This window comes from Manis pentadactyla, chromosome X (assembly GCF_030020395.1).
Source record: "Manis pentadactyla isolate mManPen7 chromosome X, mManPen7.hap1, whole genome shotgun sequence".
Classification (NCBI taxonomy): Eukaryota; Metazoa; Chordata; class Mammalia; order Pholidota; family Manidae; genus Manis; species Manis pentadactyla.
Genome location: NC_080038.1, coordinates 143839626 through 143866101, shown reverse-complemented (window position 1 = coordinate 143866101; position 26476 = coordinate 143839626). Strand labels below are relative to the sequence as shown.

The 26476-nt window shown below is 48.0% G+C and overlaps 1 protein-coding gene across 1 annotated transcript; it reads right to left on the bottom strand.

Annotated features, from left to right (window-relative positions):
* Positions 1-7343: 7343 nt before the first annotated feature.
* On the bottom strand, positions 7344-24579 carry LOC130681830 (melatonin-related receptor-like). The gene is made up of 4 exons (XM_057495406.1): positions 24555-24579; positions 13905-13998; positions 12823-13100; positions 7344-10270 (listed from the first exon to the last, which is right to left on the bottom strand). Exons 1-4 carry the CDS (start codon positions 24577-24579, stop codon positions 8688-8690), a joined length of 1980 nt encoding a protein of 659 aa, XP_057351389.1. The 3' UTR covers positions 7344-8687.
* Positions 24580-26476: the final 1897 nt, after the last annotated feature.

Genomic DNA, 26476 nt, shown 5'->3' with positions numbered 1-26476 from the left:
CAGCTGGGCGTTTGGATACACGTATCTGGCACAGCACTCACAGGGTGTGTCTCTTCATTCACGTAACGTACTGAAGAATTCTATTTGCTAGCATTTTATTTAGGAATTTTAATTGTATTGGGCTGCACTTTTTTTCTCTTTTTGGGCTGTCATTTTCAAACTTTCAAACCAAATTATGCTAAAGATTCTGATCTAATGAGTCTGGGTTGGAGTCTAGAAACCCGTATTTTGAAGCATTCCCTAGGATTCTTTTTTTCATTGAAGTATAATTAATATAAATTATAGAATTGATTTAAAATATCCTGTTCATTTCAGGTGTGCAACATAGTGATTTGAAATTTTTAAGCATCACAAAATGATCCCCCTGATAAGTATAGTTATCCTCTGTCAGCATACACAGTTATTACAGTATTAGTGACTATTTGCCCCATGCTGTACATTACAGGCCCATGACTTACTTGTTTCATAACTGGAAGTCTGTGGCTCTTTACCCACTTCACCTATTTTGCCCACCCCCTAAACCCCTCCTCTGCCTGGTAACCAACAGTTTCCAGCATCTACGAGTCTGTTTCTATTTTGTTTTGCTAGTTCATTAATTTTGTTATTTAGATCCCATACGTAAGTGAAATCGTATGGTATTTGTCTTTCTTTGTCTAACTTACTTCACTTAACATTTATTTCACTACCCTCTAGGTCCAACCATGTAGTTGCAAATGGTCATGCTTTTTTATGGCTGAGAAATATTCCACTGAATGTATGTACCATGTCTTCTTTATCCATTCTTCTATCGATGGACACCTTGGGGGCTTTTCATATCTTGTCTAGTGTAAATAGTGCTGCAATTAACATAGGGGTTCATACATCGCTTCAGATTGGTGTTTCCATATTTTTTTTTGGAAATACCCCAAAGTGGGATTGCTGGATCATATGGTAGTTCTATTTTTAATTTTTTGAGGAACCTCCATACTGTTTCCAAACTCAGAAGAGTTTTCCACTGTTTCCACAGTGGCTGCACTGATTTACATTCCCAACAGTGTAGGAGGGTTGCCTTTTCTCCACATCCTCACCAACACTTGTTATTTTTTGTACTTTTGATACTAGCCATTCTGGCAGCTGTGAGGTAATATCTCATTGTGGTTTTGATTTCTGTTTCCCTGATGACTAGTGATGTTGAGCAATTTTTGTATTGTTCATGAGAGGAGTCAAAATACTGCTTGATTTTAGCCTTTAGGTAGATGGCAAAAACTCAACAGTAATCATAAAGAAAAGGGATATATACATTACAAATTGTTAGGGAGGAAGAGGGGGAAAAAGAGGCAGGGAGAGGAATAAAAATGTTTTAAATGGGGGAAGAGGAAAACAAAACATAAGGAAAAACCACGACAACTGGAAATCTAAGTTAGATCATGGAAACAAATCTAAATATATCAATAATACAACAAATGTAAAAGGGTTAAACTTGACAGTGAAATGTAGAGATTTTCATGTTGAATAACAAAAAGAAAACCCAGATATGTGTTTTTTATGAAAGACATCCATAAGGTATATATTAAGGACATAGTTTGAAAATAGAAAGATAGTAAAAGATATATCAAATACTAACAGAAAGAAAGATAGTGCACCTATATTAACTTCCAGCAAAACAGATATTAAGACAAAGAACATTATTAAGGATAGAGAAGATCACTGCATAATAACAAAATGTTTGATTTGCGAGGAAGTAATGCAATTCAAAACAATAGTGTATAATAAAATAGCCTCAAAATACAAAAAGCAAAATTAATAGAACTGCATCATGAAAATAGCAAATCTGCCCTCATAAGAGAACAGACATGCCTTAATTGTTCATATCCAAGCCCACAAAAAATCAACAAACATATAAAATATTTGAGCAACTCAATTAGCAGACTTGATCTGATGGACACATCTAGAGGTATAACATCAATAATTGGAGTATCACATTCTCTCAAATATATTAGAAACATTTAGAAAAATTGTCCATGAAGGTAGCTGCATCAAAATTCCATACTATACAGACCTGCTTTCATCAAAAAGGTATCCAAAGAGGATTTTTGCTTTAATGAAAAAAGCCAGTACCACACTAACATACGTCTTTCTTTTTTTTTTTTTCCTGGATAATTATTTTTTATTGAAGGGTATTTGACACACAGTATTACATTAGTTTCAGGTGTACAACACAGTGATTCAACATTTATATACATGATAATTCTAGGTACCAGCTATCACCATACCAAGTTGTTACAATATTTTGACTATATTCCTTATGCTATACATTACATCCCGGTTACTTATTTATTTTACAATTGGAAGTGTGTCTATATTTTTTTTTGTGAGGGCATCTCTCATATTTATTGATCAAATGGTTGTTAACAACAATAAAATTCTGTATAGGGGGGTCAATGCTCAATGCACAATCATTAATCCACCCCAAGCCTAATTTCTGTCAGTCTCCAATCTTCTGATGCATAACGAACAAGTTCTTACATGGAGTACAAATTCTTGCATAGTGAATAAGTTACATGGTGAACATTACAAGGGCAGTCATCACAGAAGCTTTCGGTTTTGTTCATGCATTATGAACTATAAACAGTCAGTTCAAATATGAATATTCATTTGATTTTTATACTTGATTTATATGTGGATACCACATTTCTCTCTTTATTATTATTATTTTTAATAAAATGCTGAAGTGGTAGGTAGATATGAGATAAAGGTAGAAAACATAGTTTAGTGTTGTAAGAGAGCAAATGTAGATGATCAGGTGTGTGCCTGTAGACTATGTGTTAATCCAAGCTAGACAAGAGCAATAAAACATCTACGTATGCAGAAGATTTCTCTCAGAACAGGAGGGGGGAGGTTCTAAGCCTCACCTCTGTTGATCCCCATTTTCTCACCTGATGGCCCCCCTGCGACTGTGCCTGTCTTGGGTTGTTCCTCCCTTGAGGAATCTTACCCGTCTCTGGCTAACCAGTCATCTTCCGGGGACATACGTCTTTCTTAAAAGCCAAGTAGCATAACACAAACTTGGAAAGCAGGGGTACCTGTATATGCCTGTAAGGCCCACTTGGTCGGAAGTGTTGTTTAAATCTGAAGTTTCCTTATTGATTTTCTGTCTCAGTGATCTCCATTGTGGACAGTGGGGAATTAAAGTTCTCTGCAGGAACAATCAAATGACCTGCGGAACTAGAGAGATCAGTAACTGAGCCAGACATATATGGGCACTTGCTGTATGAGAGCAGGGGCTTGGCAGATCAGTAGAGAAAAGGGGCTTATTCAGTTAAGTGGAACTGAAAAAAAAACAGGTGTCCAGATGAAAAGATGAAATTTGATCACTACTTGCACCCCAGTGAAATGAACTGCCTTACACAACAACTAACTTCAGCTCAGTTAGAATTTGAATATCAAAAGAAAAACTTTAAACTTCTTCAAACTATAGATGGATGTATTTTTCGCCTTAGAGTGAGGATGTATTTGTATCCATCAAGATTATAAAATCAAAGTCCACCACGAGGTAGATCCTCAGAGGGAAGATAAGACAGGGGACTAGTTGCAAAGGCCTTAGAAAGGTGAAAAGACCCAGAGGTGAACAACCGCAAAAAGCCCCTTGTACCCCTGGGGACTGAGGATTGAGGCAAAGGGGGAAGAGGTGATACCACCAGAGCTCAGAAGCTGGGTCACCCAGTTGGAGCCTAGAAGCCACTGTAGCCACAGAGGAAACATGGCCACTCTGAAGATGCCACCCAGAGCAGGAGAGAAGGGGTGAAAATACCCTGGATTCTCCCACCTCTTGCTTTTTAACATCAGGCCAGTTCCTCCCACTGGGCAAACTTAACTAGCAGCTGATGGGCATGCGAGCATGAGGGATGCCAGCTCCTGGTGACTAAAACAGAGCAGGGGGAGGGCACGGAATAAATCTGAGAGCAAACAGGCAAACAGCCAGCACAGGTTTCTTAAACTGGTCACAAAAACCACGAATGATAAAAGGAAAAACAAATTAACAACATTAAAACACAGAACTTTTGTTCATTAAAAGTCACCTTAAGGAAAATGAAAAGACAAGCCACAACTTGGGAGAAGGTATTTGGCCATGCACATGCCTGACAAAGGATTGGTATATAAAGAACTACAAATAAATAAGAAGAGAAAAACAAATAACTCAACAGGCAAACAGGCAGGAGACATGGACAGACATTTCACAGAAGAGGAAACACATATGGCCCACATGCACATGAGCAGATGCTCAGCCTCATCAGCAATCAGGGAAATGGAACCAAAAGCACGGTGAGATGCCATTTTACACTCATTCAACTGGCAAAAAGTAAGTCTGACAAGTGTTGGAGAGAAGAACAGAATATCTTATCCTTCACTAATGGGAGTGCAAATTGCTACTATCACTTGGCCAGAACAATTTGGCATAATACTGTGAACTTGGATGTTTGTATACCCTACAATGTAGCGATTCCACTTCTTGGTACAATAGGAGACATGTCTAAGAACGTTTACAGCAGCAATGTTTGCAATAGCAGGAAACAAGAGCAACCTGAATGACCATCAACAGGAGCAAGGACAAGTAAATTATGTTCTACTATTCAGCAGTGAACATGAATGAACTACAATCTTAAACAATAATACGGAAAAATTTTAGTATCAATGTTGAGCAAACCAAAGAGGTTACCTGTATAGTGTGATCCTCTTTCTATAAAGGTCAAAAGAAGCAACATGACTACAAAGACAATCTATTGTCCAGGAATAAATATATATGATTTAATTATATATATTAAAGCATGGCAATTATAAATACAAAAATTCAGGGTACTGATTACCTTGGAGTGAAAGGGAGAGACAGGGATGGGGATGGAAGATGAGCACAAAGTCAGATGTCAGATACAGGTAATGTTTTCATTCTCAAGTTGATAGAAGGATCATAGGTGGTCTTTATATTAGCTACATAGTTAAAATGCTTAAGTTAAGGCCATGCAAAAACCAGTGGTGGGAGAGGAGTCAAGATGGCGCCGTTAGTAGGGCAGCGGAAATCTCCTCCCAAAACTACATATATTTTTGAAAATGAAACAAATACAACTATTCCTAAAAGAGAGACCAGAAGATACAGGACAACAGCCAGGCTACATCTACACCTGTGAGAACATAGCCTCTCATGAAGGGGGTAAGATACAAGCCCCGACCTGGCGGGAACCGAGCGTGCCCCCAACCCCAGCTCCCCGGCGGGAGGAGAGGAGTCAGAGCAGGGAAGGAGAGGGAGCCCAGGAATGCTAAACACGCAGCCCTAGGCATCCGCACTGGTAGCGCAGACACACAGTAAGTGGTGTGCTGGATATTAGGGTCCCCAGAGCTCACACACCTCAATAAACAAAAAGCAAATAATCCAATTAAAAAATGGGCAGAGGAGCTGAATAGACAGTTCTCTAAAGAAGAAATCCAGATGGCCAACAGGCACATGAAAAGATGCTCCACATCGTTAATCACCAGAGAAATGCAAAGTAAAACCACAATGAGATACCACCTCACACCAGCAAGGATGGCCATCATCAAAAAGACAAACAACAACAAATGTTGGCGAGGTTGTGGAGAAAGGGGAACCCTCCTACGCTGCTGGTGGGAATGTAAACTAGTTCAACCTTTATGGAAAGCAGTATGGAGGTTCCTCAGAATGCTCAAAATAGAAATACCATTTGACCCAGGAATTCCACTTCTAGGAATTTACCCTAAGAATGCAGCAGCCCAGTTTGAAAAAGACACATGCACCCCTATGTTTATTGCTGCACTGTTTACAATAGCCAAGATATGGAAGCAACCTAAATGTCCATCAGTAGATGAATGGATAAAGAAGTGGTGGTACATATACACAATGGAATATTACGCAGCCATAAGAAAAAAACAGATCCTACCATTCGCAACAACATGGATGGAGCTAGAGGGTATTATGCTCAGTGAAATGAGCCAAGCAGAGAAAGACAAGTACCAAATGATTTCACTCATATGTGGAGTATAAGAACAAAGGAAAACTGAAGGAACAAAACAGCAGCAGAATCACAGAACCCAAGAATGGACTAACAGTTACCAAAGGGAAGGGGACTGGGGAGGATGGGTGGGAAGGGAGGGAGAAGGGCAAGGAAGGAGAAGGGGGGCATTAAGATTAGCATGTATAGTGGAGGGGGCACTGGGAGGGCTGTGCAACACAGAGAGGACAGGTGGTGATTATATAGCATCTTGCTACGCTGATGGACCGTGACTGTGGGGGGGTGTGGGGGGTACTTGGTGAGGGGGGAAGCCTAGTCAACATGGTGTTCTTCATGTAATTGTAGATTAATGATAGCAAAAAAATTAAAAGAAGTACCCTCAGTTTTTCTCACCCGTAGCAGCTCCTCTCAGCACCCCTGAGCCCCTGGAAAGCACCGACCAGTGTCACCCAAGGACGAGGGAGAACGGAAAACATGGGGAGGGGCTGCTGCCTGTAGACCAGGATGTGAGCACATGAGTAAGCCCCCTTTTGGAGAATGCCTGGCAGAAACTATGCACAGGGGATTAGCCTGAGGTCCAGCAGTCTTTCTGGCGGGGCTAAAATCACTGTCATTTGGGCGTGAAAAGTGAAGGTGACGTCAGTCTATGCTCACAGTCTAGCTGAACCTGTATAGAATAACTACATATGTACAACTCTGTGTCTATGTATATGTGCATGCTTTAAGTCTCTGTATTTTAACAAGATTGATATCCTACTGTGTATTATTTTGAATACACTTTCATTTCTATGGAGCAGTTTATTTGGGGCTTTTCCTTGTCATTAGAGATTCTTTTGAGACTGTGTTCCTGAAGTCGGGAGCTTTGCCCAGTGGCTGGAGTCTTGCCGCCCCTCCTCCAGCTGGAGAGGAAACCACCTGTCCTGCCGCCGACTCCTGTGCCTGCCCCCACTGCCCCATGAGCTGTTCTCTGACTGAGCAGCCTCTGGAGTTGTGACCGCACTGGGGCCTGGATGCACTCCTTGCATGGAGGTAGAAGGGGCCTATTTTCCGAAGCCGTGGCAGGCGAGCTCCAGAAGGCCAAGAGCACGCAGGTGAGGTCAGGCCATCCGTCATCACTGCTCTGGTGAGAAGAGCACATCAAATCCAGCAGCCCACTCGGACCTCGCCACCGTGCTGGGTAAAGAAACTGAGGGGAGAGGGTCCCGTGACTTGCCCTGGGCTAGAGCAAGCTTGCACCCCAGGTCTTTGGATCCCCAAGGTCACTGGTCTTCCACCTACTCACCGGCCCTCCCCACAAGTAAGTCTGGTAGAGCAAGCGAATTTATCAATCAATCACACTCCAAAGCCACAAAATCACTTTTATTTGCTACCACAAATACAGAATTGAATTAAGGCAGTGTAATGCATTTCCACTTATCCTCTCAAGCTTTTTGTACAGATATTTTGCTTGAAGTGTCAGTTTGAATCAATCATTTAAATTTCTATTAAACAGCAACCTTTTCCTGAAACCTAGAGAAAAATCCTTTCCTGGGCTGTCAAGTGTGCTGATACAAGACATCTACAGCTTAACATTGTGGACCACTGCAGCTCAGCCAAGGGTGGTGGGGACGCTGGAGTTGGCCTCCTCCCGACGCCGCCTCCCTCCCCAGCTGGGAGGCCAGAGGGAGGAGGCAGAAGCAGCATTCACACCCTCCCGGCTGCACTCCATTCAGTTTTGGCTTCCAGCTGCTGCCTCAAATTCCCTTTTGAATGAAAAAGAAAAATGTGGAGACAGACTGTAGAGGCATCAGGCTGTTGGAAAAAAATCTCTGAGGAAAGGAGCAGTTATGAATTCTAATATTCAAAACACGACTAATTGATCCTAGGAACCGTAAATTTGGATTTTAGGAGAAGAAACTAGTTTGTGATAAACTCGTTTCTCTGGAACTAAATGAAAGAAAATCCTGGCAAATACTGTAAAAAAAAGTGCGTGACTACAAATAAGGTTAAACATCTCACCATTCCACGTTCACATTTGACAATGAAAATCAGCACCCGTGTTCGAATTTTCAAAAGATTGAAATAATTCGGTGCAGCCATTATCCTTTCTTCTGCCATTTGATCTCATAGGCATAAAATTTATTTTCGTAAGAGCTTATCAAATCATTCTTCAGATGCGAGTCATATTTTGTCGCTGGAATTTAGAAAAGACAGTTTCCTGTATTCACATTCTATCACAACTGCCTGACTACCATTAAAAGTACAGCATAGAGTTACCCACTTACAACATAAAGCTCAGCGGTCACATTCACTTGACAGAAGCCCCCACCACAGCACCCCTTTCCCAGCGCACACGCACCCCTCCCCTCCCGCCCCTCAAGGAAGGGGAGAAGAAAGCAGGAACAATTGGAGGAAATGGGGACACGGGAGGAGGGGGTAATCTAAGTCTGCGATTTCAAGGATCAGTGTGGGCTCAAGGGCAACCACCAGGAGGTAAGCAAGGCTCAGAACAACATGTCAAACTTGAGGGAAATGTGGTCTATAAAATAGCAAGCACACACACACACATACACTCAGAGTGCATACGTAAAGGAGGAGTATGCCTAGAAGGTGGATGCAGCTCACACCATGTCTGTCAGTGTCTGCATGTGCCTGTCTGTGTAATCTCACTTCGGATTACATATGCTCCACCCCTCCTAAGAGCACTTTTCACACAGCCATCTCATCAGAAACAGCTTCAACACTGGTAACCACAACCTCATGGCAATCATTGGTGGCAGTGGTGACCACAGTGAGGTCAAGAACGTCAGCAGCAGGGGCAGGCTCCAGGGCGCTGGCAGCAGACTCGAGGGACCCACTGGCAGGGCTGGAGGCGGGCTCGGGGCAGTCAGCGATGTCACGCTCAAGGTGGCCAGTAGCGGTGGTCTCAGGGTGGCAAGAGGCAGTGAGCTCAGGGTGGCCAGCAGCTGTGGGCTCAGCATGGCTGCCAATGGCAGGCTCAGGGTGGCTGGTGGCAGCAGGCTCAAGATTGCTGGCAATGGTGGGCTCAGCGTGGCTGGTAGCAAGCTTGATGTGGCCAGTGGTGGGTTTCAGGTAGCTGGTGGCAGGGCTGGAAGCAGTCTTGCAGGGGCTGCCAGCAGGGATGTGGTGGCCAGTAACGGGTTTAGGGTGATCAGAGGCAGGCTTAGAATGGACAGAGGCAGGCTTAGGGTAGATAGTGGCATACTTGGGGTAACCAGTAGAGTTTAAATAGCCAGCAGGAGACTTGGGGTGGTGAAAGACAGACTTGTGATGTCCAGAGGAAGATTTTCGGTAGGCAGAGGCAGACCTGGAGGGGCCAGAGGCTGGCCTGAGGTGGCCAGAGGCACGCTCAGGTTGACCAGCGGCAGCATCACCAGGAACATTCCGGACTTTCATTGGCAGTTCCTCCACAGTGGGACAGGCATGAGCTTGGGCTTCTTCACAGGCATGGTCACGGGCACGGGCCTCCCTCGTCTCGCGAACATCATTGATGAGGCCAGAGAGGAACAGGATAGGGTGCCGCATAGCATGGAAGATGGTCCAGTATTCTCTTCGGAAATTCTCATTGAAGAGCCCGTAGATCACAGCGTTGAGGCAGCTGTTGAAGTAGGCTATGAAGTAGGCTGCAAGATAAAGCCAGGTGGGGATCTTTCCTGCCATCTCCTTCGGACTGAGAGCCACCAAGAGAGTGAGCACGTTGATAGGGCACCAGCACGCTGCAAAGAGGATGAAGATCATAAACATGGTTAGAAAATTTCGAACCTCAGCAAGCTGGTTCTCAGGATTCTGCCCAGCCGGGTCATGGGCCGCCAGCACTTTGGTCCAGATCCTCACATACCAGAAACCCACTATGAGCAGAGGGAGGACGAAGTGGAGGCAGACAATGGTCACTGCAAAGACAGGGTTGTTCAGATAGTTGAAGATGCAGGTGTACGTGCGGGGATCATACTCGGTGGTGCCAATGTACATGTTAGGCAGGACAGCCAGGACAGTCATGACCAAGGTGATGACCAGATAAATGCAAGTATTGCACACACTGAAGATCCGCTCGTACTGGAGGCTGTGACAAATGTAGCGGTAACGGTTGATGGCAATTGCCACGATATTGAAGATAGAGCCGACCACACACAGCCCTGTGATGAATCCGACCATCTGGCATTGTAACTGGCTCTGATCCCAGCCTCCAATGGCCATGGCATGCAGCATCAGAGGGTAGGGATAGATGGCCACCAGCATATCGGCAACAGAGAGGCTAACCACGAAGATGTTGCCTGAAAAACACATGGGGGGGGGGGTGGTAACAGAGAAGAATAAATGGTTAGGTTCGGAAATCTACAAATTTAAGCTGGAGGGAAAAGCCAGCTGGACTCATGACAATTTACAATTCTAGAATCCTTTCAAAGAAATACAGTTGTATTTTCAGTTTTATTTACAAGCATGTCCCAGGTGATTCCGATGCACAACTAGGTTTGCAGGACCTGTCCGTTGGCCACCTTTTTTTCCTTTCAAACACCACTTCTGCTTTGGGAAAGAAAGCAGTAAGCACAAAAGCCCCTTGACGACCTCTGCACACCCACTTGCTGCATGCTGCCACCATTTTGTACAAAAACAAAACGCAAACTTTCTCCCCTACAGGGGGTGGGTAGAGAAGGGAGAGGGGAGTAGAGGTGAGCTAGATGAGGCTGTCCTTGGAAAGCAGGCTGGAGGAGGAAGGGGGAAAGAGAGAGATTAGAGGAATGTCAGGAAGCCTCAAACATCCCCACCAAAAAAAAGTAATTAGCCCTCTCTTCTCTAGCCTGGCACTGTGTTTGCAGTGCAAACACGTCTACAGAGAACTGTCTGAGACGGTAAACTAAGACCAGCCCCGTAAATACTTAACATTTCTGAGCGTAAAAACTGAGGGGAAGGGGCGAGGGAAACCCGGTAAAATTTAGTCTGAGACCAAAGAAATAGTGAGCAGGGAGGGGAAAAAATCAGGAAAAGCCCTGAGAGGATTCGCAGGAGTGCCTGCCGGGTGCGGGTCCACACGCAGAGCCACGCGCCGGCCCCTGGCCCTGAGATTTGCGCCAGCCGCGGGCTGAGCTGGAAAGTGAACGGGGTCCTCCCCTTTTGCAGGGCCCAGGCGGGAACGTTTTGTAAAACCCTTTCAAAAAAAGAAGTAAGAGCCCTCTGTTTTTGGAAACACCTCGTTGCTAATTAGCATTGGTTTGGCAAAATACTGCACTTCATCTTGGACTGAGAGAAAATGGGCACTTTTTAAAAGGGCAAAGGAATGGCTCCTCCTGCTTCCTTACGCTGGCGTTGCCAAGGCGCAGCCTCTGTGCTTTCTACCCAAGAAATTCTTTCTGAGTTTAACTGAAAATAATGAATTAGGAGAAGACAAGGGAACAAGAGAGGACAAAGCCTTCAAAACCGAACCACAAGAATCATAAAAACCTTTCCTTGAATCACAGAAGGAAAGGAGACAGAGGAACAGAAAAGAAATGAAGTAAAAAGTAAATGGGCTTCGCTAGTGGCCCCGGGCCCCGTGGGCCAGCACCTCGGGAACCCACTGCTGGAGTGAAGGTGTGGCCCCACGCCCCAAGAGGGCCAAGGAACGATCGGGCGCACCCACCAGAGTTCCAAAGACGACTTTGAATGACCCTGTGCCTGTCAGAGCATTTTGAAACTTGTGTGATGTTGGTGATTCCTCGCCCAAGGACAGAAATCCCCCAGGCTCTGGCCACCTCCTCTGCCTGCCCTGGGCCGCTGGGTGCCTGGTCCCCTCCTCCCGCCCCTGGCCTCGTGGCCGGCCACCCTCCCTTCCGTGCCTGACATGGTCTGGGGGGCTGGGGGACCTCTTTCCCTCTGCCTACCAGTCCGCGCGGAGGGCTCACCGCTTCTCAGCATCTGCCGCCCCGGCCGCCCCGCTAGCAGCGGGGCCCCCCTTGGCACAGGCTGGCAGCGCGGGGGATCCTGCCTGTCTCAGCACCCCATCCCAGGTCCCCGCGCTTCGCAGTCCCTCGGCGCCCCCCAACCCTCCCCCCCCCGGGCTCTCCCGCGAGCCTTGCCCCGGGCTGCCTGCTGTCTCCTTGTCCCGGAGACGCCAAGCCCGCGACCCTCTCCGTCATCACACCCGGCGGCCCCCAGTACCCCGCTTACGGAATTCGGCATCTCCGCTGCCGCCGCCTGCTGCGCCGGGACCGCAGCTGCTCACTGCCGTGCGCCCCAGGACGCGCGGACGGAGCTTGGCTCTGACGGACTCGGACCGCCTGCTCCACACTCGGGCTCAGGCTCTGAGCGCAGCTGCCGCCCGGGAGCCGCCGGGAGCCCCAGGGCCGCAGGGAGCGGCGGCTTGGCCGGGCTTGGGTGCGGCCGCTGCGCCGTTCTTCTCCGGTAAGCGCTTAGCAGCTGCCACGAACTTAACTTTCGCCCAGCAGGTCGCCGCCCCGCTGCTCCCTCCGCGTCAATTGTGTCCGAGCTGCCTCTGCAGCGTCCGGCTCGGCGTGCAGTTCCCAGGCAGCCGCTGGACTCTCCGCTGCGGGGCCCGCTCCCTCGGCATCAGTTCCCGGCGGGGCAGGGCTGGGAGGTCTGCCGCGAACCACGGGAACCCGGGCTTTGCCCTTGGACGCCCAAAGCTGATTCGCAGAGCTCCCTCGGACTCTAGAAGCTTTAGGCTAATGGGGCCCCAGCAGAACAGCACCGCCCGGGTTCGCGGGGTATTTAGAAGGAACGTGTAATGTGAGGCCACTGTCAATGGGCTCCCTGTTCTGGGCACCCAAATTAACACTTTGGGGATTGCAAGTGGCAGAACGCTGGATAGGGAGAAGGAAGGGTGGCTTACCAGAATTTCGGAGCTTCTTGTACTTCGTCACAGCCAAAATGACCCTGGAGTTCCCAATTAGGTCTACGACGATGGTGATAACCATTGCACAGAACATGAAGGTGATTAGAGCCGGTGGGTAGTCCGGCTGCGGCACCTTACAACCAATACAGCCGTATGGAGGGGGAGCAGCCAGAGCAGGCCCCATGCTGCTGCTGGAGACCGTTAGGATCTCCCAGCAGGTGCAGACGACGTACACCTGCTCTGTCACCAGGAGCTTCTGGGAAGCTGCCTGCCCTCTAAGAATCAGGGAGCAAAATGGCAGCATCCCAGCCCTCTCCGATGAGCGTTTAAAGCCTCAAGAGGTGGCTAGCCCCACCCCAATCCCACTCCCCGACCAATCATAGCTCCTTAACCACCCCCGCTTTGGTCAACAACTCTTCTTGGACAAATCCACATCGAGGTGTTGCCTTGCTTCCAACTGTCTTGTATGTGCTTCCCCTCTAGCACTTAGGTATCGTCATGAGCTCAGAATCCAGCCCTCAACAGCTACTTCGCATCCCATCTGTTTCTAGCAAGTTCTTCTCCCTCCCCCTCCAAAGCAAATGCCCTGCAAAGCGGCACAGAATGCATAGCAGGGGTTTGGGGGCCCTCTTGGTGTCCAGGGCCCACCCAAGCCAGTCTGAAGCCCCCGGAAGAACGTCAGGGGCAGCCAGCAGCTCCCTGGGCCCTAGATATATGCCCCTATAGTCTCCTTGAGATGTTTATCCCATTCCAGGCGCTGTCGCCTCCACAGAGCCTTCTGCACTCCGTGGTGAGCGGGGGACAGCTGCCAGGGGCTTCTGTCCCCAGTCTGAGTCCCCAGTCTCTGAGGAAGCTGTCCCCACTCCAGTGCCTGCCAGAACCCGGTTGGCTCCCTTAAGTGGGATGGCCCTTGCGCGCGTCTCTGGGAGCCAGGAGCGAGTCTGCAGTCTGGGAGCAAAGGGAGTAACTTGTGGCCGCTCGACCCTAAATCGGGTCGAGCGAGAGCTGGAGCCCAGCTCCTTCCCGGCTGCCGCACACAAGAAAGCCCTTCTCTTGGGCTGCCATGCCTTCAAAGAAACCTCTCGAGGTGCTCCACGCGCCCTGCAGAGTGGCGCAGGGCGCTCCGGCAGGCTCCGGGAACGACGCCGCAGCGGCGGGACAGGCGCGGGGGGCCTGGGAGCGGGGAAGTGGGTGCAGCCAAGAAACCAACGGCAGACCAGCGGTCCCCGCGCCGGGCAGAACAAATCTCGGTCCTTCTCCCCTGCCATCCCCTGCCATCCCCTGCCAAAGGTCTCATTCAACCTTCCCCGGACCGGGCCGCCCCCTAGCCCCGCGCACCTCCCTTCCCAGGTTTGCTGGTTCCCTGCCCTGGCCCAGGCTCCGGAAGCGCGCGGGCCACGGGAAATCCGAAGGGCTCTGGTTCTCGCTCCTTCCACAACCTCGGGCACGGGAATGGATTTCTGCCTGCTACTAAAAGTTATGGATCTTATCGAGAAGTCTCCCAGAAAATCGGAGCAAACACCTTGAAACTTGTCTCCCAAGCCTGGTCTTCTTACTGCAGTGGGGGACAGGGGTTTGCGTTGTCCTGGAGCGCCACCTCCTGGACACTGCCGCCTCCTGCACCGCAGGAGCGAGTTTCGCGAGAGACTTCGACCTTCGGGGACCTTTCAGGTCAAGACAGACTCGTCTGAAAACAAGACTGAGCGCACTTAGCTGAAAAGCCCATCACAGGAATGCATCCTTGTTTGCAGATGAAACCCGCCGCCCGCCCTCCTCCCAATCTTGCACCCGCCGCGGGGGAGGCACTGGGCACGAACAACAATCTCCCGCCAGGAGCCCTTTCTCATTCATTATCTCAGTGCTCCTAGCGGGCTGGAGCGGGCCGGGCTTAGTCAGGATCTATTCCTAAAGGCAGCCCAAGAGCCCGCCTTGCTAGTCTCCCTAGGAAGCGGTGAGCACCGGGAAGGGGCCGGCAGCCAAAAACTCGTCCACATCGTGCTGCTTACGGTGGTTCCGCGAGGTTGCAACCTTTTACTTGTGGCAAGGAGCGGTTTTTAATTCAGATTTTTAAAAATTTAAGGAAAAAAGGAAAGAAGGACCTAAGACACTGGTGTCTCCCCTGCCCGCCCCCCAAACAATCCTGTAAAGCGAACTGGCAAGGTGTTCGTTCGGGCACTGTTGTACTCCAGTGCACCACACCTTGGATGGGGTGGCCCCAGGGCTGGCACAGGCCCAGGGCACTGGGGATTCTCCCTGGATATGGCCTGGACTTCCCTGGGACTGGGACTGAGGAGTGAACAAAGAGAGGGTGAGCTGAGCCCCTGGCCCCTGGCCCTGTTTGGACCTTGCTTGACCCGGACATCGGGGATCTTGTATTTTTCAATAACAGACAAGTGAAAGAGGCAACTATTTTCATAAGGGAGGGGAAGGGATTCTGCATATGGTTAAATATTCTTATTTTTAATGAACTGTCTTAATAAAGATTCTGAACATTGTCCTAGTGCTAAGAAAAACAGATGCATACTGAATCCATTATCTGGATACATACGAGGGAGAAAAACAGTCAGAGTTTGCAAGGGCAGGACAAGACTCATGCGCGGTAAGTTCAATTCCTCTGGCAGAGTTGAGGGGTGAGCTCTTCATCGGGTAAAGGGCAGTGCGTGGTTTATTGAAGCTTCCAAAGGATTTTTAATTAAGTGTCTTTCTAAAGGACTGTGATGAAACCCTAATAACTGAGAGTGTAGAAAAAGCACTTTATGTGGGATTTGAAAGTTGTAAGATACAGATGAAAATAGAGGAAACCAAAGACATTCCCTGGGGACCCCAAGAAAACCTTGGAAAGCCATCTGGAGATTGGGAAGGAGAATAAAGCAATGCACAGTCCACAGGGAATTGCATAGTATTTGCAGTCCTGGAGCCCAGCCAGGTCCCCGTGTGGTCCCTTCCCCTACGTCACTCATTATAAGGTGAGGGAGACTACGCAGTCTGCCAGAGGACTCTTGGCAGTGAAAGCTTGGGACGTCCCAGGCAGAGGTGGGGCCAAGGGGCATTATGTACAGAAGGTAGAAATGAAGCGGTTTTTTTCTTCTTGCTGATACAGAAACCTCCCTTTCATCTCAGCCTCCACATCTCTACTCTTTTGAAGAACTGAAGACCAGAGTGGGCCTGTCAGTCAAGGCGGTAGCTTGGAACTCAGCACTCTTTTTAAAGATGTGAGAGAGCAGAACAAGCGAGCAGTGTCTGCTCAGCAACAGGTGACTGTTCTGCACACAGCAGGAGAGTGCCACGCCACCAGACCCCTGGATACTGAGGCCATGGTGGAAGGTCACCTTTGGTCAGACCTATTATGGCTCTCTGCTCACCCCTCAAGCACTGTAAGTCCTTGCCTCTAATTAGCGAAGGTGATTTTAAATAAGCATTTTATCGTTCTGAAAATCCCACTGGGGATATATTTTCTCACAACAGTGCTATTTCACACATGAGGAAACTGAGACTCCGAGAAATGAGAGGACTTGCCCGAGGTCGTGCCAAGGCTGGTGGAGGAGCCCAGGTTTGAAGATGGGCCCAGTGTCCCCTCAGCTCAGGCTTTTCTGCCACAGCCCAGCTGCATAAGGTAGTGTTTTTGCACCATATTCATCCTTTTAAAGTTCACAGTTCAGTGGGGTTTCGTACATGCAGAAAGTTGTACAACTATCATCACCGTCTCATTTCAGAACACTTCTATGGCCCAAAAAGAAACCCTGTCCCCATTAGCAGTCACTCTCCCTGCCTCCAGAGCCCCGCTCCCAGAAACCACAAATCTGCATTGTGTCCCTGTGGACTTGCCCATTCTGGATGTTCCACATCAGTGGAATCATATGTGACCTTTTGTGTCCGGCTGCTTTCCTTTAGCATCATTTCTTTGACATTCATTCGTGTAACATATGTCAGAGCTTCATTCCCTTGTATGGCCACATAGTAGTCCATTGTACGGAGAGGCCACATTTTGTTTATCCACGCATCCACCGATGGACCTTTAGGCGGCTTCCACTCTTCGGCTACTGTGACTAATGCTGCTATGAACGTTTTGGGTTCTCTCTAAGACCCAAACAGCCCCTGGCCTGTGACAGGGAAGCAGAGGGCCTCTGAGTGCCAGCTCACACCTTGCCACTTCCCCAGGGAGGGCCGGGCAGCCAGCCAAGGGCTGTCCCAAGCACTCCAACCTTCCTTGGTCAGTGCTTCCCTGATGTCACCAGATCATCTGCTGAGGCCACATTAGACCATCGGTTGATGCTCCAATGTATGAAAACTGTCAGAATGAGAACTTGGTGCAACCCCAGTAAGAGTGAAAGTATCTTTCAGTTTGAGTACAAGCAGAGCAGTCTCCATTCGTTCTTGGACCTTCAGGGATGTCTTATCTCTTCATGGAAGACACACAGGAACCTGGAAGCTACTCCTCCCAGCCCATCCCTGCTCCACCCCCTGGTCCTACGCCAGCACTCAGTAGAGGCCTGATGAATGGAGACTATATTTGGCTCAATTCTTGAAAATAAAAACAAATGTGAACCCAGCTCTGCCACTGGTCGGCTGTGTGACATTGGGCAAGTTACTTAGCCTCTCTGTGTCTCAGTTTCCACAGCTGTAACACGGAGATGATCATAGTGCCTCATCATACGGTTGATAGGAGAATTAAATAGAATGATACAAGCACTTACAACACTACCCAGAACAGAGTAAGCATGCAGCAGCCGCTAGTTAGTATTCTTATTCTGAAGGTTTCCGATGCTATGTCTAAACTCAATCCTGTTGCACTTCCATAGAGGACATAGGCTCTCGGAGGCACTGGAGAGTCTGCCCCCAACTGCGCCATGCTCCAAGGTCTCTTCCCTCTGGCTCTAATTCCTGGCAGAAGCCACCCAGTGGGCACTCTCTGGCATCCCAGGTCACCATGACATGTTGGCAGTGTGTCAGATGAAGGGGACATACCAAGTCACTTGCCTTCTCACTGCCATCCCCCCAGAATGCTTCACTGACACAGTTTGTTCAAGAAGGGACATATTTTCTTCAAGAAGGGACCATTGGATTTCCTGACACTGGTCAGAGTGAAGACACAGAGGATGGTGGGTCTAGAGGCAGGTCAGACCTGAGGTCCACAGGAGGCTGGCTGAGCACAGGCAGGGAGAGCTGCGTTTTGGCAGAGCCTGGGGCCAGCCCATGCTGAGGAGGGTCTAGTTCCAGGTCGAGGTGGCGGCCAGGAGCAAGGCAGAAGCCTCAGAAGAACTAAGCAGGGACTCAGGCAGGAATCAGATCACTGGGCCTGGGCACTATCCAGCTCATGGCATCAACCAACTCAAGAGCAGTTTGGGACAGGTGCTCGGTTTGGTCCTAAACAGACTCTGTCTGGTCACATTTATTTTACCAACGTGGAGACACTAGTCACATTTATTAAATGAACAAAGAGAAGGATTGTCCTCTCCAGGTCCCCCAGGCTTAATTCATCCTGGCTGGAACCACTTTATCTTCTCCCTGTGCTTCAGTCACTAGGGGCAGCGAGACACATTCATTTCCTTTTGTGTAATCGGGGACTCACCAAAATAATTAGCAGGCAGTGTTTCTGGAATCTTAGTGCCTGTGAAAGACTACAGGTTAGGTGGGTTCAAATCAAAGGGCTACCAGGGAGAGAAGAAGCACATTAATGACTTGTACTAACACTTGAACTCCCTTCCCCTTGTACAATTTACCTGCTAGTTGGGGCTTAATGAACAATATCCGTTTTCCTAGCTTCTTGTTCTAGCCAAGCAGGATCAAAAGACTGTCTCTCTTATTAAGCATCCTCGTGACTTCTGATGCAACAAGCCCCTTGCCCTGGGAGCTCTGCTTTAGCCTGCTCTAGTGTAGGACACTGGGCATGAGCACCCATCAGGGCCCCAAGCAGTCCTCTTTCTCCCCGGTGGGCCCACTCGGCACCTCCCAAGGGCAGCATGTGTGTGTGCTTCTTCAACACAGCGGCCCGATGAGCTAGGCACACTTACGATCCGTCCTCCACAGATGAAGAAACTCAGGCCCAGAGAGGTTCTGTCCCGGCCCCAGGTGGTAGAGATGATGAATGGTAGAGCCACAAGTGCACCACGCATGCTCTGGCCCCCGAGTCTGTGCCATAGCCACATATTATCCATTGTTTACTGGAAATTTCCATTTAACTGGGCACCTTGCATTTTACCTGGCAACCATGTGACTGAGGGCCACAGCCTCTGACTGATCCTGAATGAGCCAAATATGAGGACTCTGCATTGGTGGGTCAAGGGCCTGCCTTCCTCCCCTTCAGCCCTTCCTCTGACAGGGGTTTGGTCAACCCTGGGGAACAAAGACTATGAATTCAAGACTGGAGGATCCCAGTAGGCTCTGTGGCTGTCACCTTGTCATCCTGCATGTCTCCTGTGTGTTTTGCCAGCATCTTCTATCTACTCAGGAGACTCGTGACACATCCTAAAGGAAATACTTGCCTCCCATTCCCCTGCCCCTGCGAGCAGCAGTTAAACTGCGGACTGTTGGCCCGTCACTGGAGGTGACCTTGGGCAAGTGCAGGCTGTTTGCCCAGACTGAGTGGCTGGGAAACCTGTGATGTGATCACCTGGCCTGTGTCCTAAGGTGTCCTCTGAAGGTTCTGCTCCTTCGCTCCATTTGGCATATGTCTGAAGTGCCAGGGAGGTGGCAGTGGGCAGGGACAGAAGTGTTGCCCTTGGAAGACCTTAAGGATTACCCTCCAAACTGGGCTGCGACCTGGGGCTCTCTGAGTCTGACTCAGTGGCCTGGTAGATAGCTGACTATTTTAAGTGGCATCTTGTTTCTGGCCAAGGGACAGGCTGGTAACCACAGCTGAGCCAGGCAGTCTCCCACCAACAACGTGTGAACGTGCCCATTGCTCTACCTACTCTCCCGAACTTGGCATTTTGACCTTTTCCATTTTAGTCATTCTGGTGGGGAAGTGGTGGTATCACATGATGCTTTGATTTGCATTTTCCTTATAGCCAGTCAAGATGAGCCCATTTCACATATTCATTGGCCATTCTAATAGCTTCTTTGGGTCCCTTCAATTCTTCTACTCAGTTTTCTGTCGGGCTGTCTTTCCCTTACTACTTGTAGTCCTTCATTACATTTCTCTTGAGATGACGCTTTTGTCATTCTGTGTATCACAATAGCTCCCGCTCTGTGGCGTGCATTTTCACTTGCATTTTCTCTTTAAGATGTCTTTTAATTAACACTAATCCTTAATTTTAATGTACCCCATTTTAGTGATGTTTTCCCATTGTAGTTAGTGCCTTTTGTGTCCTAGTTAAGACATCTTTACCTACTCCAAAGTCATGAAGATATTCTCTCACTTTGTCTTCTATAAGATGTATTGATTAACCCTGCACCTTTGGATATTAATACATCTGGCACCAAATTTTTTTTTTTTGCATATTGCTGGAGGTGGAGTCTGAATACATTTTTCCCCATGTGGATATCCAGATGATCAACATCATTTACCAAAAGGCCATCCTCTCCCTCACTGAACTGCAGTATCGTCTTTGACATAAATCAGGTGGCATGTGTGGGTCAGTTTCTGAACTCTCTAGTGTGTTCCATTGCCCAGTTTTTTTTCCTATTCTTGTGCCAATAACACACTGACATAATTACTGTGGCTTTACAAATCTTGACATGTGGTGTAAGTGTCCTCGGCTTTGTTCTTCTTCAGAATTATCCTAGCTGTCCTCAGTCCTTTGCATTTCCATATAAATTTTATAGTCAAATTGTAAATTCACAAACACACACACACACACACACACACACCCCTTACTGTGATTTTTATTGGAATCACATTGGGCCAGTAGATCAATTTGGGGAGAATTAACATCTTAACAATATTGATCCTTCCAATCCATGAACATGATATATATCTCCATTTCTCTAGATCTTCTCTAATTTATCAGCAATGTTCTGTAGTATTCATTGTAGAAATCTTTTGTTATATTAAATTCTGTGTAATTGATGCTTTTGTTGCTCTTATAAATGGTATCATTTAATTTTTGCTATTTGTTTTTCACTAGTATATATAAATGGCTTTTCTCACTAATTCTAATAGTTTATTGGTAGATTTGTAAAATTTTTTTATGTCGGCTCCGGATTTTAAATACAACTATTACCAGAGGCACTGCATTGGTACAGGAATCTCTGTTAACCACCCCATTCTAGCCTGCTTTGTGCAAATGAGAAGTCCTTGTGGGGAGGAACCTGAGGCTCATAGAACCTACCCCTGAGCTTTCATGTTGTGACATTGAGATTTTTAACCAAACGAAATTTACAAGTAAATCAATAAAAGCTTTAGCAAGTGTGTATTATCTGTCAAGCACTGCTCTAAGGGAGCATTATCCTTAGTCTTCTGTACCTATCAACTCAGTTAGTTAATGAAATATGAGCAGCCCTATGAGGTAGGTGCCATCATAATCACATTGAACAGATAGGGAAACTGAGGCACAGACCAGGCAAACAATTCTCCCAAGGTCAGACAGCATGTTAATGGCTACAATTTCACCATTGCTCTATGGGTCACTCCTACTCTGTAGAATTGAATTCTTCATCCTGGCTCTCCCAACTAGAAGCTCTCGTCACCTCTTCATCCTGAGCCCTGGTTCTCCACCAGGCCATCACTCCATCTGCAGTTAGGTTACTTCTGAGAGTTAGGGATGGGGGAAATCAGGAAAAGCTTCATGGAAGAGGTGACCTGGGCTTTAAAGGCCAAGTAGGATTCGCACATGTAAAGATGAAGTGGGGGAAAGTGTCAAAGACCTGGAGCAGAAACACAGAAGAACACAGGTATGGGCTCTACATCCAGGACTGATCTTCGTGGGAAACAGAGCGTTCATATCAGCTGTTGGTATTACCAATATCATTTTTGCTTTTAGTCCTTCATCAGAACAAACCACATTACCACATTTATTGCCATCAATGCTAGAGTCATTTGAAAATGCACCATCTTTTTGTTGTTCAGCCACTGTGAAGGTCACATATTTTCCTCAGTATTATTACAACCTTCAGTTACTAATGGAAATATTCAAGTGTGTTTGTGTTGCAGAGCTATGGAAATACAATTTGCTACAGCTTCCTTCCATCTGCTCCAATTGGGCCTGGCCTCACAGTTTCCCATAAATTAGCAACATCACAACAGGATACCTGTAAACACGTCGATGTGTTCCCAGAAAAAGTAGGTGTTTGCTTGGGACCAAGGACCTTCAACAGAACAACTGGGGAGAGGGCTGGGGATGGTCATAGGGTAGAAAGATCAAGGATCACTGCCTTAAAAAGCAATCAGATGACACCAAAAGCACAAGCAACAAAAGAAAAAAGAAAGATGTTGGACTTCATCAAAACTAATGTGTATGAAAGGACACTATCAAGAAAGGGAAAAGACGACCCACAGAATGAGAGAAAGCATTGGTAAATCATCTATCTGAGAAGGGTCAAATATCCAGAAGATATAAAGAAGTCTTACTACTCAACCACAGAAAAACAGATAACCCAGTTATAAACTGGGCAAAGGATCAGCATAGACATTTCTCCAAAGAATATATTCAAATGGCCAATAAGCCCATGAAAAGATGCTTAGCATCAATAGTCATCAGGGAAACGCAAATCAAAGCCATAGTGAGATCCCACTTCACACCCACTACAATGGCTATAATTGTATCTTATTTTGTTTTTAAATTTTTTTAATTGAGGTACATACAATAAATACACAAATCCTGGTGTACAGCTTAATAAATTTTGAAATGTGTATACACTCATGCAACCATCAGTCAGATCAAGACAAGGACTATAATTTTTTATAATGAAAGGATGTAGAGAAATTGGAACCCTTGTACATTGTTGGTAGGAATGTAAAATGGTGTGATCACTGTGGAAAAGAGTGGACATTCCTTAAAAAGTTAAATTTAGAGTGTTATTATATGACTTTGCAATTCTATTCCCAGGTATATACCCACTAGAAATGAAGACATATGTCTACACAAAAACGTGTACACAAATATTCATAGCATAAAATCTCCCAAGTGAAAACAATCCAGATGTGCATCAAGGGATGACTGGATAAACAAAATGTGGTGTATCCATGCAATGGAATATTATTCCGCCATAACAAAGAATTGAGCACTGATACGTGGTACAACATGGATGAGCCTAGACAATCTTATGTTTAGTGAAAGAAATCAGACATTGTAGGATTTCAGAATAAGCAAATCCATAGAGACAGAAAGCAGATTAGTGGGTGCCAAGGGCTGCAAAGTGCACACAGCCCTGCTCTCACCTGCTAAGAAGATCCCACGCCACCCAGCCCCCTCATGATACTGGAAAACTTTCAGCTTTCTACTTGTCTGCTGCCCTCTTTCGTCACCACAACCCATGGCAAAGAAAAGCCCATAGTTACTGGTTGCGTGAGTATCTCCAGATATTTGCTTCAAGAGTCGGGTGATTCGGGGGTTTCTCCTTCAATGTATTATCAGCAGCTCAAGCTACAAGGCCCTTCATTATATTCTAATTGCCAGTGCAATTGCCCTGATTTTTTGTATTAAATATCCATTTGTAAATGCATTTCAGCAGCTCCCCATCTCAGCATCATTGCTAATTTAATCTCCCTCCCCCTCTATTAGCACCACAGGAGGCTGCCCAGAGCTGGAGGTGCCCAGGTTAATCAGATCAATAGTTTTTCTGAACATTACGCTCAGCAGGAACTCGGTGGGATGCACTGGGTCAGGCTGAGAGCAGATTCAGTCTTCCACAGGCTAGCTCTCAGGACCAACGGGGCAGGGTGACAGGGACCTGAAATCAGAGACAATGAAAACATGGGCCTCAGCTTGAAGGAGCTGATGACAGCCAGTTTGGGTGACTGTTAGGCAGGGCTGCTGTTACTGAGGGCTCTGCAAAGGCATGACATAGTAAGGAGAATTTCCTGGCGGCTGAAACACTGCCTGTCATTGGACCTATTCACTCACCACTTCTCAGCCCCCTAATGCAGTGAGTTGTGGTTGACCAACGAGCCAGGATACTGGGGACTTGTCCTGACTAACTATGTGTCTTGATAAGCTCCCTAACCTCTCTGGGTACCACACTCTTCAACTGGGGCTGATGATCCCTATTGACCCATTAGAATTTTGATGAGGATGAAATAAAACTTTTTTAAAACTCCAGTGAGCATGTGTAACTCACCAAGCACTGCTCTAAGGCTCTAAGGGAGTACTGTTCTTTGCAATGTGCATGTATTAACTCATTTAATCTCAACAGCCCTATGAGGTACGTACTATCACAATCTCATCGAACAGAGAGGGAAACTGAGGCAGAGAGGGCAAACAATTTTTTTCCCAAGGTCATACTACGTGTTAGTGGTTAAGCATTTCACCATTGCACTACTGGGCCACTCTTAGTCTACAAAACGAAACTCTTCAGCCTGACGTGCTCAAATGGAGGCTCTCTCCACCTCCTCATCCTGAGCCCAGCTTCTCACCTAAGGCTGGGAGAAGAGTAAGCATTCTTCTCATTCCATGGTGCTCTTCTCAGGCCGTGTTCTTCCATCTACACGTGAAATCTCCTAGTCTTCAGCGACTCACACAGAGCTCAGTCCACCCAGAGGAGCATAGTCTTCCTCCCCCACCACACCAGACCGCCACCTCAGGTGACTTCAGTGTCCAAGAGGACAAGCGAACCGTAACTGTGCCACTCACGGTTCAGTAAGGGAAGCAGGGCCATTGCGGGCATCATGGGAAGTTAGACCTCACAAAATGGTGGAAGTTGCTGGGAAGTGAAGGTCTCAAAGGAAGATGGGGAATCAGAACAATAGTTGAGTTCCCCTGAAGCACTGGTGTGATGGACAAGTCACAACTTACAGGAAAATCTGAGAAGCTAAGTACATTTAGCTGCTTATGACAGTTTCTTAGTAGTCTTCTTGGTTGTTTACAAGAATTTTACTGCTCTGATTTCCAGGATAGCAGCTTCCTGGCCTGGGAGCATATCACTCAAGACTGCCTGCTTTGCTCCCAAGGTGAGCTGAGTTACTGTCTGTTTGTTAAGAAAGTTACTTTTAAACATGTTGGGTTTTAAAATGCAATCTTATTTTCAAGATGGAGTCCTTCATGTTTGTTTGGGCTTGCTTGTTAAAGTGCCCAGGTGGCAAATCACTTGACTAGGGCTGCAGGAAGAAAAGCAGCACCTGGGTAAAGTGAGAAAAAGAAGCTGGGGCCCCCAGCAGGCCAGAGGAAGTCCCACAGTGGATTATCTTGCTTTGTTTTTTCTGGAGGCCTTCACCCTACTCTGTCTGAGCCCATGGTCCCTGTCTCACTGGGGCATACTGCCTCCTGTCTACACAACATCAGCCCATCAGCCCGTCTGGTGGCCCCAACTTTCTCCCACCTGACAAAACAAATACTCACTGGCCAGTGTGGGATTTGTTTCCGGACGGCCTCCCAGAGCCAAGGCCCACCTGCATGCTTCCCCTGGCGGGAGGCTGGAAGCTCTAAGAACATCCGACCAACCCCATGGGAGGGGTGGGGGCAGGGGATCCAGAGACTCTAGAAGAGAGAAACTGGAACGCAGGCAGGTGGCCGTCTGGGCTCAGGGCTCCCAGGCTCTGTGGGTACTTCCTTCGGGAAAGACACTGCAAAGCACGGGACCCCTGAGACCCAGGGCCCAGGGCAGGGCACTGGCTTGCTCGGGTTTACAAGCCATTGCCACGAGACCCCTGTGAGGTGGAGGCTACTGCCTCCATCGGACGGCCTCCTAGGCTGAGACTCAGAAAGGAAACGTCATTCTGTGGCTCTGGGCGCAGATGGCTCTGAGAGAGGGCCAGGAAAGGACTGTGGGGACGAGCCAGCAACTGAGATCGGGGAGATGAGCTACAGGAGCGGCCCTCGTGCTCTCCGCAACTAGCGGCCCCCAAACCGCCTAGCCCGCGCCAGCCGTGCGCCAGCCGGCCACAGGGTGGCGGGCGCGCCCGGGGCCGTCCTGGGGAGGCCGCCGCCAGGCCGCGCAGAAGTGTTCCGGAAGCCCGCTGCCCGAGTCCCCAAAGCCCCAACTCAGAGCGTGCTCGCCGGCGTCGGCGCGTGGGCCCTCGGCGGGGTGACTCTCCACAGCGGGAGAAGCCAGCCTCTGTCTGAGCCGCAGTCCCTCGGGCTTGAGCTGGAGGGCCCTGGCGGTCACCTGGGCCCACCCTCTACTTAGGGGTGACATCCAAAGGGGATGGGGCCTAGCTCAAGCTCCATGGTGGTACACCGGGACCGGAAACCCGGCCTCCTGAATACCGACCGGTCCGGGGCCCTTTGCAAAATTCTGGATGTCTCCAGGATTGCACAGTTGTCTCCAAGTCCCCGCCTAGCCCTTTCCCTGTTGTCTTGCGGCCACTCCCACCCCAAACTCCCAAAGGTACACTGCTTCCCCCCAGTTCCCCCAAAAAGTTCCTGCCCAGGTGTTCGTACAGAGCCCTTCCCTAAATAATTCCATGGCACAGCCAACAGACTGGGAGCAGGAAGAGAGGAGTTTGGTCTTCCTGGAATTCTGTTCCAGGCACACCAGGGAAAGGCAGTGGAGGCATCTGATGAGGGAGATGCAAGAGACTTCTCCATTCTTCCTCCGTGACCTGAAGTCTTCCAGA

Coding starts and splice junctions, on each gene's coding strand:
- LOC130681830 (XM_057495406.1), bottom strand. CDS start 24,579: ATGGCCCTGCTTCCCTTACTGAACC. Junction 13,999..24,554: donor CCTGCTTCCCTTACTGAACC/GTGAGTGGCACA, acceptor CCCCGCTCCCAG/GCCCCCCGCGCCTGTCCCGC. Junction 13,101..13,904: donor CGCGTGGAGCACCTCGAGAG/GTTTCTTTGAAG, acceptor CCTGATTCTTAG/AGGGCAGGCAGCTTCCCAGA.